Genomic DNA, 22,500 nt, shown 5'->3' on the forward strand with positions numbered 1-22,500 from the left:
CGAAAGGAAGGAGGGAGAGGACTACTAAGTATAGAGGACTGCGTTAACATCGAAAACAGAGCACTGGGGCAATATCTAAAAACCAGTGAAGACGAGTGGCTAAAGAGTGCATGGGAAGAAGGACTAATAAAAGTAGACGAAGACCCAGAAATATACAGAGACAGGAGAAAGACAGAAAGAACTGAGGACTGGCACAACAAACCAATGCACGGACAATACATGAGACAGACTAAAGAACTAGCCAGCGATGACAATTGGCAATGGCTACAGAGGGGAGAGCTAAAGAAGGAAACTGAAGGAATGATAACAGCGGCACAAGATCAGGCCCTAAGAACCAGATATGTTCAAAGTACGATAGACGGAAATAACATCTCTCCCATATGTAGGAAGTGCAATACGAAAAATGAAACCATAAACCACATAGCAAGTGAATGCCCGGCACTTGCACAGAACCAGTACAAAAAGAGGCATGATTCAGTGGCAAAAGCCCTCCACTGGAGCCTGTGCAAGAAACATCAGCTACCTTGCAGTAATAAGTGGTACGAGCACCAACCTGAGGGAGTGATAGAAAACGATCAGGCAAAGATCCTCTGGGACTATGGTATCAGAACGGATAGGGTGATACGTGCAAACAGACCAGACGTGACGTTGATTGACAAAGTCAAGAAGAAAGTATCACTCATTGATGTCGCAATACCATGGGACACCAGAGTTGAAGAGAAAGAGAGGGAAAAAATGGATAAGTATCAAGATCTGAAAATAGAAATAAGAAGGATATGGGATATGCCAGTGGAAATCGTACCCATAATCATAGGAGCACTAGGCACGATCCCAAGATCCCTGAAAAGGAATCTAGAAAAACTAGAGGCTGAAGTAGCTCCAGGACTCATGCAGAAGAGTGTGATCCTAGAAACGGCACACATAGTAAGAAGAGTGATGGACTCCTAAGGGGGCAGGATGCAACCCGGAACCCCACACTATAAATACCACCCAGTCGAATTGGAGGACTGTGATAGAGCAAAAAAAAAAAAAAAGAAACCCAGAAAATCACTGTGTATAACATGTTTACTTATGAGTATTTACATTTTATTTTACTCCACACTCGAGTACTTTCAAGCCCTATCTGTGGCCCATTTTCAATAATAATAATAATAATAATAATAATAATAATAATAATAATAATAATAATAATAATAATAATAATAATAATAATAATAATAATAATAATGTACTTGCATATTGAGGAAATATTGTTGCCTACCTTTTCCTGGAGTGAGGGGCATGACAGCATCCGTGAGGACGACCAGATAGGCCTCCTGGAAAGTCGCCGAGACGTCGGCTCCGTAACTTTGCGATGGAAGGGACAGGAGTTCGTCTGAGAAGGATCCTTCTCGGGATTTGTGCAGGACGCTGTGGACTGACCTGCAAAAAAGAAGGATCTTTTTATATTACAACGTTTCGCATTCAGTTGAATGCATCCTCAAGTTCTGAACAAGAATTGAACTGAATTGAATTGAATACAGAATCTAGGCCAAAGCCCAAGGACTGGGACCTGTGAGGTCATTCAGCGGTGAAACTGATTGGACAGTAAAAGGTTTGAAAGATTTTGTTTGTTTGTATGGTGTTTTTATGTTGCATGGAACCAGTGGGTTTGAAAGGTGTAACAGAAGGAAAATCTCAAAGCAGTTGCATTATGAATCAACTGTTAGGAGAGGTTGGAGGAAACTAAGATAAAAAAAGAGAATATGAATGGAGGTACAGTAAAAGGAACGAAAGGGGTTGCAGCTAGGGGCCGAGGGCACGCTTCAAAGAACCTACAGTGCACCGTGTAAAGTGCACTGATGGCGCTACCCCCGTGTGGAGTTCTTTACAGTAAATAATGACCAATATAAATTATACATAAATTTAAAAGTTGTCTAAAAATCATTTACACACTAATTAAAATGGAAAAAATTTCATACATATATAAAAGTTCACTAAAGGTTGACAAACTTACGTCAGAAATTACAAGCACATACGCTGATTAAGAGTTCCGATAAAAATACAAACCAAAAAAATGACAAAGTTAAGACATATTTGAGGAGGAGCGCTGGGGGTCGACCTACCACGGCAAGAGATAAACAAAAACTTAAAGAATGTAAACAAAAACAACAGGTTAAGAAAGGTACAAGGGGGTGGAGGTGGACTGGCTGCCCAACTGAGGAACAAGTTGTTTAATGAAGAGACACTCGAGGATCAATAATTCATTTGGGCTGGAGTTTTGACCCAAAATATTGAAATCGTTATATTTAATGGGAACTTTATATTTTTTGCTATGCTCACGTATACTAGACAGTTTAGACTGTTCAGGATTTGATAGTGAACATCCAGTACGGAAACTAACTCCCTTGTGGCAGTCTATGCGAACCCTCGTCATCCTCTGAGATGAACCGACATAAGTTCCCAGACTACATCTGGGACAAGAATATTTGTACTTTACCAGAGGACGGGGGCGGGGAGGGGGGCCATAAGCGATCTTTAAATCGAAACAAGGAGCCATTAGTGACTGGATTTATAGGAATGAGTTCAACATTTAATGCACTAAAATATCTATATACGATGTAAATTCGGCCCTATAGTAATCATCGAGCAAATAAGGGAATCGTCGGGCATAAAAAAGGAAGCTTTGGCAGATTTATTTCACTGGCGCTATATAGTGCGAAAATCTTTATTCAGAACCCTGCAAATAATCTTGCTGACGAGTTTAGTGGGAAAGCAGTTATCGGTAAAATATGTTAAAAAGAAAGGTAATTTCCTCCTGAAAGACATAACAGTTAGACGTAAGTGAGACAGCTCTATATGCGAGAGTAAAAATGGCGTTGGATTTAAAATTATGAACGCAAAAGCTATGAAAATTGGCTTCACAAAAATAACAGCAGCATTAAACTGACTGTTTTCTCGAAAGACTTCTAAATCTAAAAATGAAAGCCAGTCGCTCACTTCCCTTTCAAGGGTAAACTTATTATGTGATACGAGTCAACAAATCCCAAGAATGAATCAGTCAAAATCGCGCCTGAAAAGGGTGAAGGTATCGTCAACGTCTCTTTTATAAAACGGAAGGACAGAAGACACTCTTCTTAAAAGTGATCAAACAGCGATCACATAGACACTGGAAAATGTAGGCCCTAAAGGAGGCCCCAAAGCCATATCCTCCACTTGTCTATATAAGTTATTTTTTCAAAAATAAAGCCGGTGTCCAGCACCGCCATTTTTAAACGAGATTTAAGAAGAACGGTTAAAATTATGAAAACATAAATCAGGTTGGGGAAGTAACTTGTCTAAGAAGGGGCTCGGCATCTAAGCTAGCCAGCTAGCCATAAATGTATCAGAATATCAGGAGAGTATAGTAGATTCATTAAACGTCTATGAGTTAGCAACAGTATATTGATTCCAAGTTAAAGGTTCCAGCAACGCGACTGAAAATTTTGCAGGTTGATAATTAGGAGTATTGAAAGACGCAAGAATAGAGCGGAGGGGCACACCACGATTATGAATTTTGGGTAGGCCACACATAACGACAAAGGAACAGTCAATAGCAAATAGTTGACGGTAAGTTTCTTCGGTAATGTCATTGTCCTTTTTTAGGGACCTCAGGAACCTGTTGGTTTTGTCTTCGGTGCGAAAAATGCTTTGGTAGTCTGGTACGTAGCCAACTTTTTGAGCTTTCTACACAAACGGTTCATCCACGATTCAGCAGTTCAGGTTTGAATGCTGTAGCAGTCTTTGTCGACTTCTTTTAGAAAAAAAAACCCCTTGATGTAAAATACGTAAAAGTGTGAACTTGAAAATGAAGAATATACTACGAAAGTACTTGTTCCAAGTCCCTGTTTCACTTACCTTTTTGCCGTGGATTTAAGGGTATTCTCAAGTACGTATTCCTTCGTGCTACATTGGATATATGTATATATTTATATAAAGTAGACACACACATATATATATGCGTGTGAGTGTTTAGTACAGTACAGTAACAGAGTATAGCACTCACTATTGCAAGGCCTATGGCTCAACATACTTCTGCAACAACCCTTCTAGGTAGGAGACCTTACAAGAGCCACCAGAAAAAAAAAAGAAAAAAAACTACAGCCAATCCAACCCAAAACCACCCGCGCGCCATACCTGGGCGCCGGTTCCAGCCGGGATATCTGGTCGAGGATGCGAGCTTTGGTAAGATGGTTGGGGTGCTGCTTGTAGAAGTTCAGGGCTCTCTGACACGTGAGGGAATAAAAGGAGCCCGGGCGTGAGGTGAGGACCAGCTCCACGGTCTTCTTGGTGTGGTCCTTGTGTAGGTTGGTCACCATCTCGATCTGGCAAAGACACAGGTGTTTAAAAGAAGGAATAGTTGGACTGGGAATGCACGCGAGGATGAGTACTTATGAAAACATACACAAGTTTAGAAACATTCACATATATTTGAATAGTGTATGTATATAAGTATATAAGTATGACTGTATGTATGTATTTATACATATCTATATACTGTGTATATATATATATATATATATCATATATATATAATTACATAATAATATATATAATAATATTTATCTATATATATAATATAAAATATATAATATAATAATTACAATATATAATAATAAATATAATTATTATTTATATGTTATTTTAACTGTATTATTATATATACACACACACTACATGACCAACCCGGCACTGCCCGGGAAAACTGAATGACAACTGATTCTCTCTCTCTCCCTTACTCTCCCTCTTTCTCCTCCCAACAGGCCCCCTCCACTCTTTCTCTCTCTCTCTCTCTTTCCTGTTAACATTGTTGCTTCAGTCAGATTGCCCAGAATTTTTGACATTTCATAGTTCACCACTTTCTCACCCTCACTTCCTATCGGGCATCGGGGGTGTCTCTATTCATCTCAGCGACCTCGATAACTATGGACTGGACACTGATATCTGTCGTTTTTGGCTATTTTTACATGGCATCCTCTTCCCAACCGCCAACCCTCCTTTGGCGCCCGTGATGTTTTACCCGCACAGTATTCTTTTCCGGATGATAAGGTATATGTATACCAAGTTTGGTTAAAAAATCTCAATGTGTTTTACAGTTATGCTGGAACATATACACACATACATACATCCATTTGCATATATATATATATATATATATATATATATATATATATATATATATATATATATATATATATATATATGCACATACAAATATCAAATCAATTTCCAATTAAATTTTCATCCAAATGATTTTATGACCAAATCAGAGAGAAATCATTACAAAAATAAATGATGAATATCTCCGCAGAAATAATAGACTCTGTAATTATTCATACGCCATTCATTAAACTTTACATTCAGCCAAATCGAAACAACAAAAATAAAAAAATAAAAATAACATACACTGTAATTCATGTACTCGTCCCGATCATCACATGGCCGCAAAAAACTAATCTAGATCGAAAATTGAAATCAGTCTCAAACGCGGCCGCTGGGGTGAACGGAATATGGTTCTCCTCTTCAAGTAAATAATTGACAAAGTCGCTCTGACGAAAATTCCAATCACGGAAACTTGATTTCGTCAAGTCTGGGAAATTAAGAAATTGGAAAATAATGATTATATTTCATGATGTCGTAATGAGTATGCAATTTTTTTCAACTTTCATTTTTCCCTAATGGAATGCGATATAAAATCTAGGTCAAAGGCCAAGCACTTGGACCTACAAGGTCATTCAGCGCTGGAAGGGAAATTTTGAGCAAAAATGTTTGAAAGATGGAAGAAAGCGAATATGAAGAAGATACAGTAATAGGAATGAAAGAGGTTCCTTCTAGGGGTCGAATGGACTCTGCAGAAAACCTAAGTAACGCCCACTTAAAAAGATGCTGGAAAAATAATTGAGGAAACACAGAAGTAGGTAGAAAATTCTATTTTCATTTTTTACAGATACCGAGATGGAAAAACTAAAGACATAACAAAAGGAACATGAAAAAACACACTGTGCTCATTCTTTCAGTATGTGATGCATAGGCCTCTCAAAATAAGGAAGGTTATAGGACCTGCATTTAGGAGAGAAGAAAGTGGGCGAAGCAGAGTTCAAAAATTTACTTGATGGAACCTCATCAAAATGAATGACTCTTGATTTCATGATGTTCGTATAATCCTTGGGAAAATGGAACTTGATGTAACCTACGACGTCTGGTAAGTGGTGACGTTATACTTTTTAGTAACATCTGTAAATTATTTCAAAACTTATTCGTTTCCTTTGTATTTTATTTATCATAGGTAATTATCACAAAAAAACCCGCTAGAGTATTATTATGGGACACATAGATAATTGGGTATGAATAATATTTTTGTAGGACACATAGATAATTGGTCATGAATAATATTTAGATAAGATAATGACAAACACACACACACCACACACACACACACACACACACACACACATATATATATATATATATATATATATATATATATATGTTATGTATATATATACATATATATATATATATATATATATATATATATATATATATATATATATATATATATATATATATATAAACTCATCCACTTACGTAAACAATAAATATTCCCTGATACACACTTACTAGACATTCCCCCTTTACAATCACTCCATCTACCTGAAACTAGGAATCTTGACGAGAGAATCAATCTATTTGGGACGGAAAAAAAAAATTCGTTCAATATTCCAATTCTGAAATCCATTTTGAGGCAAAAAAAAAAAAAAAAAAAAAAAAAAAAAAAAAAAGTGACATTCGAGTTGGCACACGAACGTCCATAATCCGAGTTTTTTTAATTTCGGTTCTCGCCGTTATGAAGAGCAAATATGCCCTGTTCCGATATTTTTCGAAATGGTTTGGGAATATCGCTTCTCTCCAGTACGGTATTGTATCAAATTTACCCCGCAGGTAGTTAGTGGGGCTCCGTCGGTGCACCTCACGCAGTGCATTGTAGGCGTTTGTTCTCTAAATGAATTAATTTTTTTTTGTTTCTTTGTTTTTTTAGCTGATAGGTAAGATGGGTGAAGGAAGAGTGAGGGCAGTTAGCTCGCTAACCATGGTAGGGAATTGTTTAGAAAGTTAAGTATTAGTAAGAGTAATGTAAAGTGTGGTTTATCCACAATTATATTCGGCTAAGGGTACAATTTTTTAAAACTAACATTAACATAATACAATAATGATTTTACATTATATTAACATGGTGAATTGTACAGATTACATATTTTGAATTTTATTTCTTAACAGTATAATCCTATTTAATAAAGTTCCAATTTTCTAATTTTAACCTTAATTTTAATTATCATAATGATTTGGCATTATATCTACATAGTAAATTCTACATATTACTTTTTCACAAGACATTTCTTATCATCTCTGTTTTTGAAAAGTGTCATCTAGAGAATCGTTATTATTGTACTGCTACGATTATTGTTATTAGTGGTATTTTCCTATTTTCCTTATTACTGTGATTATTAACAGCATAGTTTAGCTACATTCAATGTTCGTAATTAGCCTTCTGGGCCTGACTACTGTAACCACCTAGGGTCCCTAGCTGGAATTTAATTATATGTAATTACTCTCTAATTGTTATAATCCTTAATCTTTTTTAAAAAAACTATTCTCAACATTATTACTGATATTACCATTATTTTGATTAAAATCTTTCATACTGCCTTAGCAAGTGTGGATATTGCCGATTAATCATTTTTTAAATGTTATCTTGTGTATCTAGATTGTGTATGTTAATGTCTATTCTTTGTATATTTCATATATATGGCCTTGAGCTGAAAATAAAATTCATTATTATTATTATTATTATTATTATTATTATTATTATTATTATTATTATTATAGGTTCTCTGCAGCGTCCCGTCGGGCCCTAGCTGCAGCTCCTTTCATTCCTTTCTTATAGTGTGCGACTGCGAGGCTCTCCTCCTGTTACATTCAAAACCTTCTTACTCTCAATTTCCCTCTCAGCGCTGGATGACCTCGTAGGTCCCAGCGCTTGGCTTTGCCCCTAAATTCTGTATTCCATCCCATTCCATAGTCTAAAATTAATGTAATAACAATGGTGGAAGTTGTATTAATGGATGAGAATTATTTGTAGTAAAAGTATTACAGATGATAATTCGAGCACTTGCAGAAAAATAATGATATAATCCACATCCAGATGCTCCCCGATATGGATTCACATCTCACCAGACCCGGATGGATTCAGACCCACCAAATCCAAATCAATATCTATTGGATCTGGATAAAAAAAAATAAATAAAAAACAATAGATCCAGTAAAAAAAAAAATCCACTTCCACCTCAGATCCGGATGGCTTTAGATCCACCAAATCCCTATTCAGATCCACCGGATCTGGATCTGGATTAAAAAAAAAAAAATAAAGATCCGGTGACAGACAAAATTCCACTTTCTACCTCGTGAAATTATGTATGCTATTGAATTCCTTCACGTTGAAAATACTCACACATCCATATTCCCTAAATATCAAGTATCCCCGGAATACAAATAGATCTCCAGACGCTACGCTTCCAGACATATATAAATCGATATATCAAACTTAATTCGTGGAAGTCGAACACACACACACAAACAGACACACACACATCCCCGAACGCTCATATGCTAATCCACACGAGAGCCGAGAGGAGTATTGGTTCTCGAGGCCGACTAGTGTTCTCGAGATGAGAGGCAATATTTGGGATTTTCATTATGCTTAAGAGGGAGAAGGGTATTGACGTTAAGTCACCATACAGTAACTAAATATCTATCTATCTATCTATCTATCTATCTATCTATCTATCTATATAGATGTATATATATATATGTGTGTGTGTGTGTGTGTGTGTGTGTGTGTGTATAATGAAAGTGACATTTGATGAAGAGATAAAGAATGATTTAACTGAGGAAAACTGAAATATATTGCTGGAGGATTTTTAAATGACTTTCATTCCCCTTAATTTACTTTCAGAGAAGAGTAGAAGTTAATATAATAGTAGTGAATTCACCAGAGCTTACATACATACATACATACATACATATATATATATATATATATATATATATATATATATATATATATATATAATATACATAGGTATATTGTAATAAATAAATGCATGCATAATCTGTATATCTATATCTATTTCTACAGTGGTCGTATTTATGAACAGAGAGAGAGAGAGAGAGAGAGAGAGAGAGAGAGAGAGAGAGAGAGAGAGAGAAGGAGAGAGAGAGAGCTTCTATTTACTCCTGACACACAAGCACGACCTTAGCAACACGCAAACGTAACACAAACACTAACAACAAACGTAAAGCAAACAGCAACAAAATAAAGATAGACAAACATATACAGACAGAGACAGACAAACAGATAGATAGTTAGATAGACCTCCACCTACTCACCTCCATATTCTCAAAAGCCCTCACGGGCAAGGACATGGAATCCGCGATCACTTCGCCTTGGTCGGACACGACGTACACCAGGATGGAGAACCTGGGCGCCATGGCGTTGCTGACGGGTACACTGATGGTGACCACGTCATTCCTTTCGGTGACCTCCAGGGCGGAGTGGACCAGGATGCCCTTCGACATGATCTGAGGGTGGATTTAAAAGGAATGGTTAATACTGGACGGGTAAATATATCGATAAGCAGCTCCTCAGGCCGGGTAAACTTTGATGTCGGCCAATTTACGAAAAAAAAAAAAAATCAATGGAAAGAGGAAGATATGCAAATGTACATGGTGAAAAAAAAAAAATTCAAAAAATTTTCCCTACCTTCCACGAGAATTTGAAAATGACTATTTACAGCCCCTTGTGGAGCCTCTTTTAGAAGACAATCGTAAATTTTACCAACTTATATATGTTTCTTCTAATAAATAATCTTATTTTATTTTGTAATATTATGATTAATGCTCACACAATATAAAAACAGATAAGAAATAAAGGCAGTAACAAATTCTTAGCATATTTGTTGAAAAATATTTACGTTAATTTCCAGAGAACGAAGATTCAGTAACTTTTTTCATTTTGTTTCTTCAAATGTTTCTTTGTAAAATTACTTTTACAACCGACATACTATCGTAAAAGACAAGAAAAAAAAACAGCAACCCCTTGGTATATTTACGAGCAAATTTACAAAAAGATGTCATGTGAGAGAGAGAGAGAGAGAGAGAGAGAGAGAGAGAGAGAGAGAGAGAGAGAGAGAGAGAGAGAGACGCACGACAATCGCCACAAGCACTACTGAAGTCCTGATTTTAGTCAGTAATAAGGGAAGATGGAAAAATAATGAATTCATTTTTCTGAGGAGATGCACACACGTAATAAGATTTGAAATTTGATTATCCCACATGGTCTTGAACACAGCTAACTCTGCAGTGCCCATGGGACTTAGTTGAAAAACAGCCGCTTGTACCAAAGTCCTGAGGTTTGGAAGTTTAGACTCATTCACCGAGGTTTGTAAACTGGACTAGGTCTATAAAACTTGGTTTTGGGGACGTGTCACGTAAAGGTTATTATGCTTCAGTCCTGCTTAATCAAGGACTTTCCGAGACTTGCAGTAGACTTTAGACGTCCTTAACAAGCCGCAGTGATTGCTGACGGTTCTAAAGGCACCATATTAATAGTATGCGACTAAGGAGATTTTAAAGAATTTTGAATTGAAATTATTTGTTTATAGGTAGAGGCTTAGATGGGCAAAGCCGTCCTGTTTAAATCCGATTACATAAGCATAGAGATTACATTATAATAAAGATGTAGGTTTATTCGTTATGTAATAAGATTAAATTAATCTTATGTAATAAGATCAAACTGCTTAAAAGAGCCCGGCAACTGACGTCACAACTGTATAAAAACAGAATACAGATGGTAACAACTATCCTAAGAGGGCATATGCCATCCGCAGTGAGTCAAAATAAAAACTTCCATAAGAGGCAACAGTCAGTGAAATCTGCCTCAAACCTTAGCCCCTTGGCACAGGCGGCTATGTTTTTCAACATAGTCCCATAAACAGTGCAGACTTAGCCGAGCTCAAGACCTAGTGGGATAATCTAATTTCAAATCTTATTACGAGTGTGCATCTCCCCAGAAAGAAAGAAAGGAATGAATTATTTTTCCGTCTTCCCTTATTGTTTAAAAGCTTATAATATCATTACTCACCAGATACACGAACTTGGTCACCCGGAAATTACTCCTGACGTGGAAGACGGAAAATTCTCCCACTCTGGCCTCGTCCGTGCTCGAACTGACTTGGATGTATCTGGATATCGCGAGCAAAATAAGCATATTACTTTGGGAATTACTCTCAAATATTATGTCTGAACAACAAGTAAATTAAAGGTTAAGATACTAAACCTGCAGAAGAAAATGATCAACATGATAATCTACAGATATTACAATAAGAAAAGACGATTAAGTATATGGGTAGTGAGGTATGAGTCTAGAGATTTCAAACTCACTGGTTCCTGGAAGAGTAATACGAGTACGCATGCGCAGCCGCGGCTGCCTGGTGCTCGGAGTCGCTGTAGACCACATCTATGCGCATGGTAGACGCATCTTCAGGCATTTCAAAATGGAATCTACGAAAAAATAAACATATTCTATACTTATTTTCTTAAAATAATTTACAGTAAATGACAAGTACACAAAATATATGCGTACATAAAGGTTTATTTCATTCATATTTAATTCCTCTATGGTCCTGTTTTCCCTGAGAGAAATAAAGTAAGATACATAGATTCTGGCCGATGGAATAATAAAAGTATGCTAAAAAGCAAAAGAACGTAATTATCAAAATCTAACTGGCACATAAACAAATTTTTAACGCAGTTAAGGAGAAAGAAGGTAAATATAAAGCTATATAGGTTAATGACGTGACAAAATAATAAAAAAAGAAAGGTACACGTCAGATATTCTTTCCGCAGTCTATCACATTCCCGCTAATCAAAGAGTAGTTTCAGATTAATGCAATTATATATATATATATATATATATATTATATATATATATATATATATATATTATATATATATATATATATATATATATATGTGTGTGTGTGTGTGTGTGTGTGTGTGCGCGCGCGCTCGCGTTTACATACACATTACCGTAATGACGTCCCAATAAGCCAAATATGAAACTATTCGCGCATTCTATCCAATTACATTAAATGAATTACATCCCTCAATGGTAGACTTCCTCTGTTAAAAAAAAAAAATGTTCATATTTTGCTCCGAATGAACCGAATTTAATTGAATGAGCGGAATTTCGAGTTTAATCGAACTGATAGAATTTAAGCAGGCATTCGAAAACGTTATGGCAAATTACTGAAGTGGATTTACTGAAATTCAGTTATAAAGTAATGTCATTTAATTCATTTGAGAGCCGCTGTGATTACGGTTCTCTCAAACTTTTTCTGACTGAGAATTAACTGTAGCTCTTATCTTTATTTTTTCTATTTAGTTTTAATGCTTATATACGAATTTCTTATCGACTAAAAAATTCCCTTTCGTTTAACATATATGAAAATATATCAACTCCGAGGTAGAGTGAATTATGTATTAATGGACATTAGAGGCTTAATGCGCATATGTGTATATATACATACACACACACACACACACACACACACACACACATATATATATATATATATATATATATATATATATATATACATATATTAGATATATATTATATATATAGTATATATATCTATATATATATATATATATATATATATATTATATAATATAATATATATATATATATATATATATATATATATATATATATATATATATATACATTATACGAAAATCACTGAAACTGACTGAATATCTTTGAAAATCACTGACAATCTTTGAAAATTACGAAAATTTCAAAAACAATCTTTGAAAATGATGCAAATTTCTAGAAAGTTCGAAAATCACTGAAAATTACGAAAATCACTGGAAATCTTTGAAAATGACGAAACTTTCTTGAAAGTCTTTGAAAATTATGCAGATTTCTAGAAAAATCACTGAAAATCACTGGAAATTAAAAGAAAATCGGTGAAAATCTTTGAAAATGACGAAACTTTCTTGAAAATCTTCGGAAAGTCAGGAGAATCCCCTTTGAGAAGCTCACCTGAAAATGCCCTTGTGCCTGTACTCTGAGAAGTACTGCTCCCTGCTATAGTTAGCCAGCAACTCTTCAATCTCCTTCTCCACCCAGACGGGGCTCGAACCTACCCACACCTCGTCGGCGGCCACATTCACCTCGTCCACCCACCCTTGGCCCTTTCCGCCCATCTGCAGGAGGGTCTCCAGACGCCCTTGCTGGTCCATGGACGTCGTTGGGATGATGATCTGTCATGGGCGTCAGGAAGGGAAGCAGTAAGACTTTTTATCTGACTTGCTTCGTAAGTCAAGGTCTCTTTGGGATGGTCAAAGGTGATGGGTGAATAGAGTTGATAATGACCATATTGGTATGTTTTTATCTCCTTGGTTCCATCCCGATGTGAGGTGGGAATTTGTCGATTACAATGTTTGTTATTAACATAATAATAATAATAATAATAATAATAATAATAATAATAATAATAATAATAATAATAATAATAATGACTGCATTAATGATAATAATAACAATGATGTTGATTAAAATAAATATCTTAGTATTCAGTTCAATAATAACATCTGTGACGACTGCGGTAACAATAAACAATTAGATAATAACAACAAAAACAATATATTTATTGTTATTATCGCTTGCTCGATGAGTAAGCCTACTAACTATTTTGTTGTTGGGGTTGTTAGGGGGGGGGGGTAGGAAAGGCCTTTGGAAGAGCCTTACAAGGTCTGAAAATGGTCCTACACATTGAGTTACAGAGACAGGAATTTTAAGATCGTACATTTATGAGTTATTTATTAGAGTTAAAATGTAAAAAATGAAGGATGTGCATGTTAAACAGTACAGAAAAATTATATCTAATAAAATATAGCGTATTTATTTTAATTTGCGTTGGTGAAACACGGCTCTATTTGACCATAGATTTTAGCACGTTTTAATTTATTTGGTGTACTGGATTTTGGCTCAGTTTTTTTTCAGTTATTTTGTGTTTCCAGTTATAACTGAATGTGTTTAATTTGTGTCATTATGTATTTTATCCTTGTCGTTAGTATAAGTAGTACTATGTATGAGTATTAATTACGAAGGCCACTTCACGTTAAGTTAGGAATATAACGCTTACAACTTAAGCATGAGGGGAAAATCTTGCATTTGTCCTGAGTAAGCTGGAGGTCGGATCAGGCGTTGTTATTATTTTCACAACGCCCCAACAGCTATGGCATCAATTTGAAAACAAGAAATAATAATAATAATAATAATAATAATAATAATAATAATAATGATAATGATAATAATAATAATAATAATATTAATAATAATAATTCTTACTATCATTATTTCCATTATATTATCACCATTAATATTTTAATAGTTACTATACAGGAGCTTCTCTTAGTACCGACAAGAATGTGAAAACCTGAAATAATAATAATAATAATATAATAATAATAATAATAATAATAATAATAATAATTTTTACTATCATTATTTTCATTATCATTATTATCATCAGTATTTTTATTATAACTGCAAGAGATTCTCTTAGCACCGACAACAATGTGAAAACCTGAAATTGTAATAATAATAATAATAATAATTCTTACTATCATTATTTTTATTATTTTTATTATCATCAATATTTTTATTATAACTCTACAAGAGCTTCTTTTACCACAGACAACAATGTGAAAACCTGAAATTGCAAAATTGCAATAATAATAATAATAATAATAATAAAATAATAATAATAATAATAATAATAATAATAATAATAATAATAATAAACTGTAAGTGATTCTCTTAGCACCTACTGAGTCAATGTGAAGCCCGGGATTCACTGCCCCAAATCGAGAGGTTTCTGGGCGCCGTTCAACCAAACATTTATTTACCATTCGGATTAGCAGCCGGTAATCAACGACCCAGCCTAATTAAGCCTTCGTTATCTTAATTACCCGGATTGGTAGCGATGTCGAATTTCCTTCCCAATGTGCTTAGACCATGTTTAGACGCTTCGGGATTAGGTGGGTTTAGATATAAAGGTTCTCGGTCATTTTAGCGAATAGGAGGGTGACGTCAATGCATGATCAGTGCTTAGTGGTAAATTGTAAACATTTTTTAAAAGTGATGAGCGATTGTTTAGAGGTGCATAATTACTGATCAGTGATTGGGTTTCTTTCACTTCACGTTTAGACGATGTTTATACGGCTGTGTTCGGGATTAGGTCGTTTACATTCAAAGGTCCTCAGTGATTTAGTGAATAGGAGTGTATAGTGTCAGTACAAGATTAGTGCTTGGTGATAAGTCATGTAAGTGATTGGTGATCGGTGATCGGTTAGAGGCGCATGAATAACGATCAGTGGTCAGTGGGAAATGATAATTGTTTGAAGATTTTTCAGTGACGCAAAATCATTATAACAGTTAATATTATAATGATTAATGATAACCAAACACGATAATTAGTCCCTAACATGTGGGTGGATTGAGTCGGACTTAAAATTCAACGAATTATCAGTAATTATTACTGTAATAATGTTAATTATCAGCAATTATTACTGTAATAATGTTAATTACAGGCGAGGGAATTACCAGTCTATAGCAGTATGAAAAATACAATGTTTAATAAAAACAAAGATAATTAACATTTGACCAGTAGAACATGAACTAACGAATAATCATGATACAAACTATCATTTTCAATTGAATTATCAACCACAAAAAACGTCACGATAATCAGCTCAATAATCAGGGTCATTCTAACAACATAAGGAATGAGTAAAACGAACTAACAAGAATATCTTTTCATACCCAGGCAGCAGGAAATCGAAGCCTTACCTGCGGCAGGGTCAGAGTCGTGCCCTTTGTGGTGGTCACAGTGGCTGTGATGACCACAGACGACAGAGACAGACTCTGTGGGTCCAGGGGCTCCCCGTCGGCGTAGCGCACAGACAGCTGAAATAATAATAATAATAATAATAATAATAATAATAATAATAATAATAATAATAATAATTGTAGTTGTGATAATACTTCACGATGATGCAACAGGAACATGTGAAGTTGGTAAAATAATAATAATAATAATATGTCAAATGTAGCTGCAATAATAGTTGATGATAATGGAACATTGACACAAAGTTGGTAACGTTATAATAATAATAATAATAATTAATAATAATAATAATAATAATAATAATAATAATAATAATAATAATAATAATAAAATAATAATAATTAATAATTGTATTTGTAACAATACTTCATGATGATGCAACAGTAACACATGAAGTTGGTAACATAATAATAATAATAATAATAATAATAATAATAATAATAATAATAATAATAATAATAAATATGTAAAATGTAGCTACAATATAGTTAATGATAATGGAAAAGTGACGCAAAGTTGGTAACGTTTAAATAATAATAATAATAATAATAATAATAATATAATAATAATAATAATAGTAAACCCAGGAAAGAAATATAGAAACAAACAACCCAACGAAATAAAAGGAAAAATGTAGAACGATTAATCTTCGATTTCATCGAGGCTGAAAAATGAAAGAGGTGAAAAAAAAAAAAAAAAAAAAAAAAAAAAAAAAAAGGATCTGTTTAATGGATGGTGGATACGAGACCTTACCTTACCTTACAGACCTTCACAGTTCGTTCGGGTTGCCCCAGGTCCCTCAGTGTGAGGCGCCTCTAATGTCTACCAGAGAGTTGCTAGTACATCTTCCGGTATATTTTGCATCTTCCAATCTTGGATGGTCTGGGATGCAGTTTAGATATTTGTCGAGCTTATTCTTAAACACATCTACGCTCACTCCTGATATATTCCTCAGATGAGCTGGCAACGCATTGAATAGACGCTGCATTATCGATGCTGGTGCGTAGTGGATTAATGTCCTGTGTGCTTTCCTTATTTTTCCTGGTATAGTTTTGGGCACTATTAATCTACCTCTGCTTGCCTCTTTTCTGATATTTTTAGTTCCATGATATTTTCTGTTATTCCTTCTATCTGTTTCCATGCCTGAATTATCATGTAGCGTTCTCTTTCTCCTTTCTAGACTATATAATTTTTAAGGATTGTAGTCTTTCCCAGTAGTCTAGGTCCTTAACTTCTTCTATTCTAGCTGTAAAGGACCTTTGTACACTCTCTATTTGTGCAATATCCTTTTGATAGTGTGGGTACCATATCATATTGCAATATTCAAAGTGGAGCTACGAACATATGTTTTATAAAGCATAATCATGTGTTCAGCTTTTCTTGTTTTGAAGTGCCGTAACAACATTCCCATTTTTTGCTTTACATTTTGCCAACAGAATTGCTATTTGATCATTGCATAACATGTTCCTATTCATCATCACACCAAGGTCTTTAACTGCTTCCTTATTTGTGATTGTCTCATTATTAGGTCCCCTATATGCATATAGCTTTCCTTCTCTGTCTCCATAATTTATTGATTCAAATTTATCAGAGTTAAATACCATCCTATTTACCTCTGCCCAATCATATACTTTGTTAAGGTCTCTTTGAAGAGCGTTCCTATCTTCATCACAAGTAATTTCTCTACTTATTCTTGTGTCATCAGCGAGAAACTACTCACTACCGAATCCTTAACATTACTGTCTAATGTCTTCAATCATAATAACAAACAATATTGCGCTAGCACCGTACCTTGTGGCACACCGGATATTACCTTGGTTTCATCCGATTTCTCATCGTTTGCAATAACTATCTGTTTTCTGTTGTGTAAAAAATTCTTTTAACCATCTTCCTACTTTATCTACGATATTGTGTTTTCTAATTTTCTTTGCTAATATATTATGGTCTACTTTGTCAAAAGCTTTTTGCAAAGTCTAGATAAACCACATCTGTTTCATTTCCGCTTTTCATATTTTTGAATATGTTCTCACGGTGGACTAACAGTTGGGTTTGTGTACTTTTTCCGGGTACGAAACCGTGTTGTCCTATATTAAACAAATTATTTTTTATTAAATGTTTCATAATATTTTTCTTCATTACCCTTTCATACACTTTCATAATATGTGATGTTAGACTCACAGGCCTATAATTACTTGCCTCTAGTCTTGATCCACTTTTGAAAGTAGGGGTGATATATGCTAATTTTGTGCTCATCATAAATCTTGCCTGTATCTACACTTTGTCTTAATAATATTGCAAGTGGCTTTGCGATAGAATGAACTACTTTCTTTAACAAAATAGCAGGGACTCCATCCGGCCCTGCAGCAGCTCCATTTTTAATTTCATTAATTGCCTGCACAATATCAGCTTCATTAATTTCTATGTCAGCTAAATATTCACTATTTTTCTTTCCCCTTACTTCTATATCATTATCTTCAAATTCTATTCTAGGGGTGAATTCTCTCTTATATCGTTTCTGGCCAGTATGTTGCAAATTTCCTTTTTTTCATTCGAGAGAGAGAGAGAGAGAGAGAGAGAGAGAGAGAGAGAGAGAGAGAGGAGAGAGAGAGGCCTACTACAACAATCTGTTCTATATTATATATATATATATATATATATATATATATATATATATATACTAAGCACTTACCACTGCGTGGAAGGGCATCCCCGGCCGGAAGACGAAGGGCTCTGTCCCCACCACCTCCAGGTGGACACGCCCACTGAGGATCCTCATCCTGCAGAAGGTAAACAATAAACAAATTAACAGATAAAGAAAATAAATAAAAGCAAACAAATAAATAAGAAATGTCCTCAAGTTCAGTATCTGCCCTCTTGAGTGAGGAAGGAAGACAAATCAAAAGATAAGTAAATAAATAAACACATGAAAAAACAGATACATGAATAAATAGAAGGAAACGAGATACTCATCTATATTCATCAAATAACTTTTTAATCAGTTTTTATAGTTGTATTTTTGCCGTTTATTCTCATGGTTATAGTCAAATGTTCATAGGAGAGAGAGAGAGAGAGAGAGAGAGAGAGAGAGAGCCAGAAGCCTGAGATACTTTGAAGGAGAGAGAGAGAGAGAGAGAGATCATTAAAGGCAGAAGCAGCCTGAGATACTTTGAAGAAAGAAGAAGAAGAAGAAGAAGAAGAAGAAGAGAGAGAGAGAGAGAGAGAGAGAGAGAGGAGAGAGAGAGAGGTTTCCTATCTCATGATAATCCTTGCTCTCAAATATAAAAACAAAAATTCTCGGTGACCAAAACCTTTGCAACGCCAATTTCAAGCAATCATTCAACCTTGGGGGGTGTCTATTTGAATGGTTCTCTTATAGTGGTCAGGGAGGGAGGGGGGGGGGGGGGCGCAGTTTGGCGGTATCGGCAAGTGTCCGTCGGTGGTCATTTATGGCTGCTCTAAATTTCGGGCAATGGCCCACTCGTTCTCGCCCCAGAGAGACTTTGGGGACACAACCAGTTACGGTTAGGAAGGAAATGAGGTTTGCAATGCATTAAATTTTTTTGGTGGTTGATTGCATATTAATGTATTGCTTGCATTCATATGTTTTGCATGTTTATGCTATGTATGTTTATGTATTGCTTGCTTGCTTATGTTTTGCCCATTTATGTATAGCTTGTATGCTTATGTATTGTTTGCATGGTTGTGCATTGCTTGCATGATTTTGGACTGCATGCTTGTTTATGTACTGCTTGTTTAGGTATTGCATGTCCAATACACAATGTAAATCAATTTCAGAATTATAGAATGTAAGCAAACAAGAAAAAAACTTCCAAATAAATAAGGCATCAATATTGACGCTTGTACGATAAAAACGAGCAACTATAAACATGTAAATACTACCACGTAAACACACGTATATATATATATATATATATATATATATAAATAAACAAATATTTGATTCTATGTTTTTTTTTTACAAATAAACATGCAATCAAATACAACACCCCACACACACGCTCATCCATCCCGATGACCTACTTCGGGCGCAGAAATACTTAGAGAGAGAGAGAGAGAGAGAGAGAGAGAGAGGTTCTTGAGAAATAGGGACGGCGATAGCATTGTGTCAAGTGCTCTCTCTCTCTCTCTCTCTCTCTCTCTCTCTCTCTCTCTCCTTCTCACTCAACCTCCTTCGTCTCCGGGAATTCATTGTTCGCGGGTTTCGCGAAATTGATTTGTGCTTGCTGCTGGAGGAGACGAGGGCCCCTCGGAGACGAAGCACAAAGAGAGAGAGAGAGAGAGAGAGAGAGAGAGAGAGAGAGAGAGAGAGAGACTTGTTATCAATACCAATATAATACGTGAAGTATAAAGGATTGTTATGATGCTTCAAATGTTCGGAGTTTAAAATTTAACGTAAGAAATACTTAGAAAAATGAAGAAAGGGAAGGGAGAAATCCCTTGAGAGCGAGAGGGAGAGAGAGAGAGAGAGAGTTCCCTCGCTATCATTCATGAAGTATAAGGGATTTTTAAGCGCTTCAAATGTAATAATCTTAAAATTTAACGAAAGAAAGAGATGGGTAATTAAGATTGCCAAGGGAGAAATCGTTTTCAGAGAGAGAGAGAGAGAGAGAGAGAGAGAGAGAGTTACAAGGAGTTGAAAGGATTAGGATGTCTCAAAGACTTGTTAGTCCATCCGAGGAGACATCTTGTGCTCACTTATCTCTAGGAGCAAGTTTACTGTTCATTCACAGTGCCCTTATGATTTTGTCTGGCTTTCTTTTAAAACTCTTCCACACTGATGCTGTTTACAACTTCTGGTGGCAGTTTCTTCCATGTGTTACATATCTTGTATGTAAAGAAGTTCACACAATGGGATGTGTTGTATCTCTTCAGTTCTAGTTCCATCCATTATTTCTTGTCTGGTTTTAGTTTAACGTAGATAGGTTACTGTCTACTTTTGTTATGCCTTTCAGTATTTTGATTGTTTCTATTAGTGGTCTTCGCAATCGTCGTGTTTCTAAATCATACACGTTCAGGGTCTCTAGTCGTCTTTGGTAACCTATTTGCCTGATGGATGGAATTAACTTTGTGGCTCTTTATTGTTCCCTTTCTAATCTGTTTATGTCCTTTCTTAATGATGGGGACGAAAAATGTAGTTTCTGTATTTGAACTGCCTCTTTATGTATCCCACTAGATTCTGTGCCTTCTTTTCAGCTTTTATGCACTGTTTTGTGGATTTTAACGCCTTGGTATAATAATGACTCCAAGGTCCTCTTCTTGTTCTAAACTATTTATGTCATTCCCAAGCAGCATGTAGCTGGCATGAGGGTTGTTTGTTCCTATTTGTAACACTTTACACTTATCCAAGTTAAACAGCATTTGCCATCTTTTTGACCACTCTCCTATTTTCTTAAAATAATTTCTTAAACTTCCCACTGCATCTGGGTCTGCTACATTTACACCTAGTTTGGTGTCTTCTGGAAATTTGGCTATCCTGCTAGTTAAATCTACATCAATGTCATAATTGAAAAACAAGAGAGGGCCAAGGACAGAGCCCTGAGGAACTTCGCTTGTCACATCTGCCCATTCTGATTCCTCATCGTTTATTACGACTTTGATTTCTATTAGTTAGCCAGTCTTCGATCCAGTCTGCTGTCTCTGCAGCAATTCCTAAAGCTCCAACTTTTGTCATTAGTTTCTTGTGTGGAACTTTGTCAAAGCCCTTTTGGAAATCTAAGTCGAGTATATCTATTACTCTACTACTGTCGTAAATACCAGGCATGCTATGGAAAAACACCAAGAGGTTTGATAGGCAGGATCTGTTTTGTCTGAAGCCGTGTTTACTGTTTAACAACAGGTTGTTTCTATCAATGTGATCCACAATTTGATCTGCAATTATGAACTCAAAAATCTTACACGGGACCGACGTTAGACAGATTGGTTTATAATTTCCCGGCTCTTCTCCTAGACGTTTTTGTAAACTGGGGGTACATCACCTAGTTTCCATCCTTCAAGTGGCTTTCGTTGGTCTGCCGTTTTTCTGTAAAGTTTATATAGGTGAGGAAATATCTCCTCATTTAGCTCTTTAATTTTTCTTGGATGAACCCCATCCGGGCCAGGAGATTTGAACTTGTTTAGTTTTTCTATTTTGTTTTTAACGTCTTCCTCTGTAAATATTATTTTGTCAAGTGGTTCATATCTAATAGCTGGTTCAGGGATTGAGGTAGTGTCTTCAATTGTGAAAATACTAGTAAAAAACTTATTTAATAATTCTGCTTTTTCCAAGTCTGAGTTCACTAGGTTTCCTCCATTGTGTCTTGGGGCACACATGCTATTTTTCATTGGCTTCCTACTATTAACATTAGCAAAGAATTCTTTTGGGTTCTCCTTACAAACTGATGCAACTCTCTTATCCTCATTTATCTTTGCATTTCTTACTATT

The 22,500-nt window shown here is 35.4% G+C and overlaps 1 protein-coding gene across 4 annotated transcripts in view; it reads right to left on the minus strand.

The window, feature by feature from the left end:
* The window catches only part of LOC135203025 (thioester-containing protein 1 allele R1-like), a 405,497-nt gene that overhangs the window by 55,755 nt on the left and 327,242 nt on the right, over nt 1–22,500 (minus strand). For all 4 annotated transcript variants that reach the window (XM_064232597.1, XM_064232596.1, XM_064232594.1 and 1 more), the window contains exons 10-17: nt 18,748–18,835; nt 16,001–16,117; nt 13,187–13,407; nt 11,518–11,637; nt 11,219–11,318; nt 9,466–9,657; nt 4,156–4,343; nt 1,262–1,422 (exon numbers count right to left, since the gene is read on the minus strand). In XM_064232597.1, coding sequence (XP_064088667.1) covers nt 1,262–1,422; nt 4,156–4,343; nt 9,466–9,657; nt 11,219–11,318; nt 11,518–11,637; nt 13,187–13,407; nt 16,001–16,117; nt 18,748–18,835 — 1,187 coding nt within the window. The remainder of the gene's footprint in view (nt 1–1,261; nt 1,423–4,155; nt 4,344–9,465; nt 9,658–11,218; nt 11,319–11,517; nt 11,638–13,186; nt 13,408–16,000; nt 16,118–18,747; nt 18,836–22,500) is intronic.

The sequence above is a fragment of the Macrobrachium nipponense genome, chromosome 33 (genome assembly GCF_015104395.2).
Source record: "Macrobrachium nipponense isolate FS-2020 chromosome 33, ASM1510439v2, whole genome shotgun sequence".
Taxonomy (NCBI): domain Eukaryota; kingdom Metazoa; phylum Arthropoda; class Malacostraca; order Decapoda; family Palaemonidae; genus Macrobrachium; species Macrobrachium nipponense.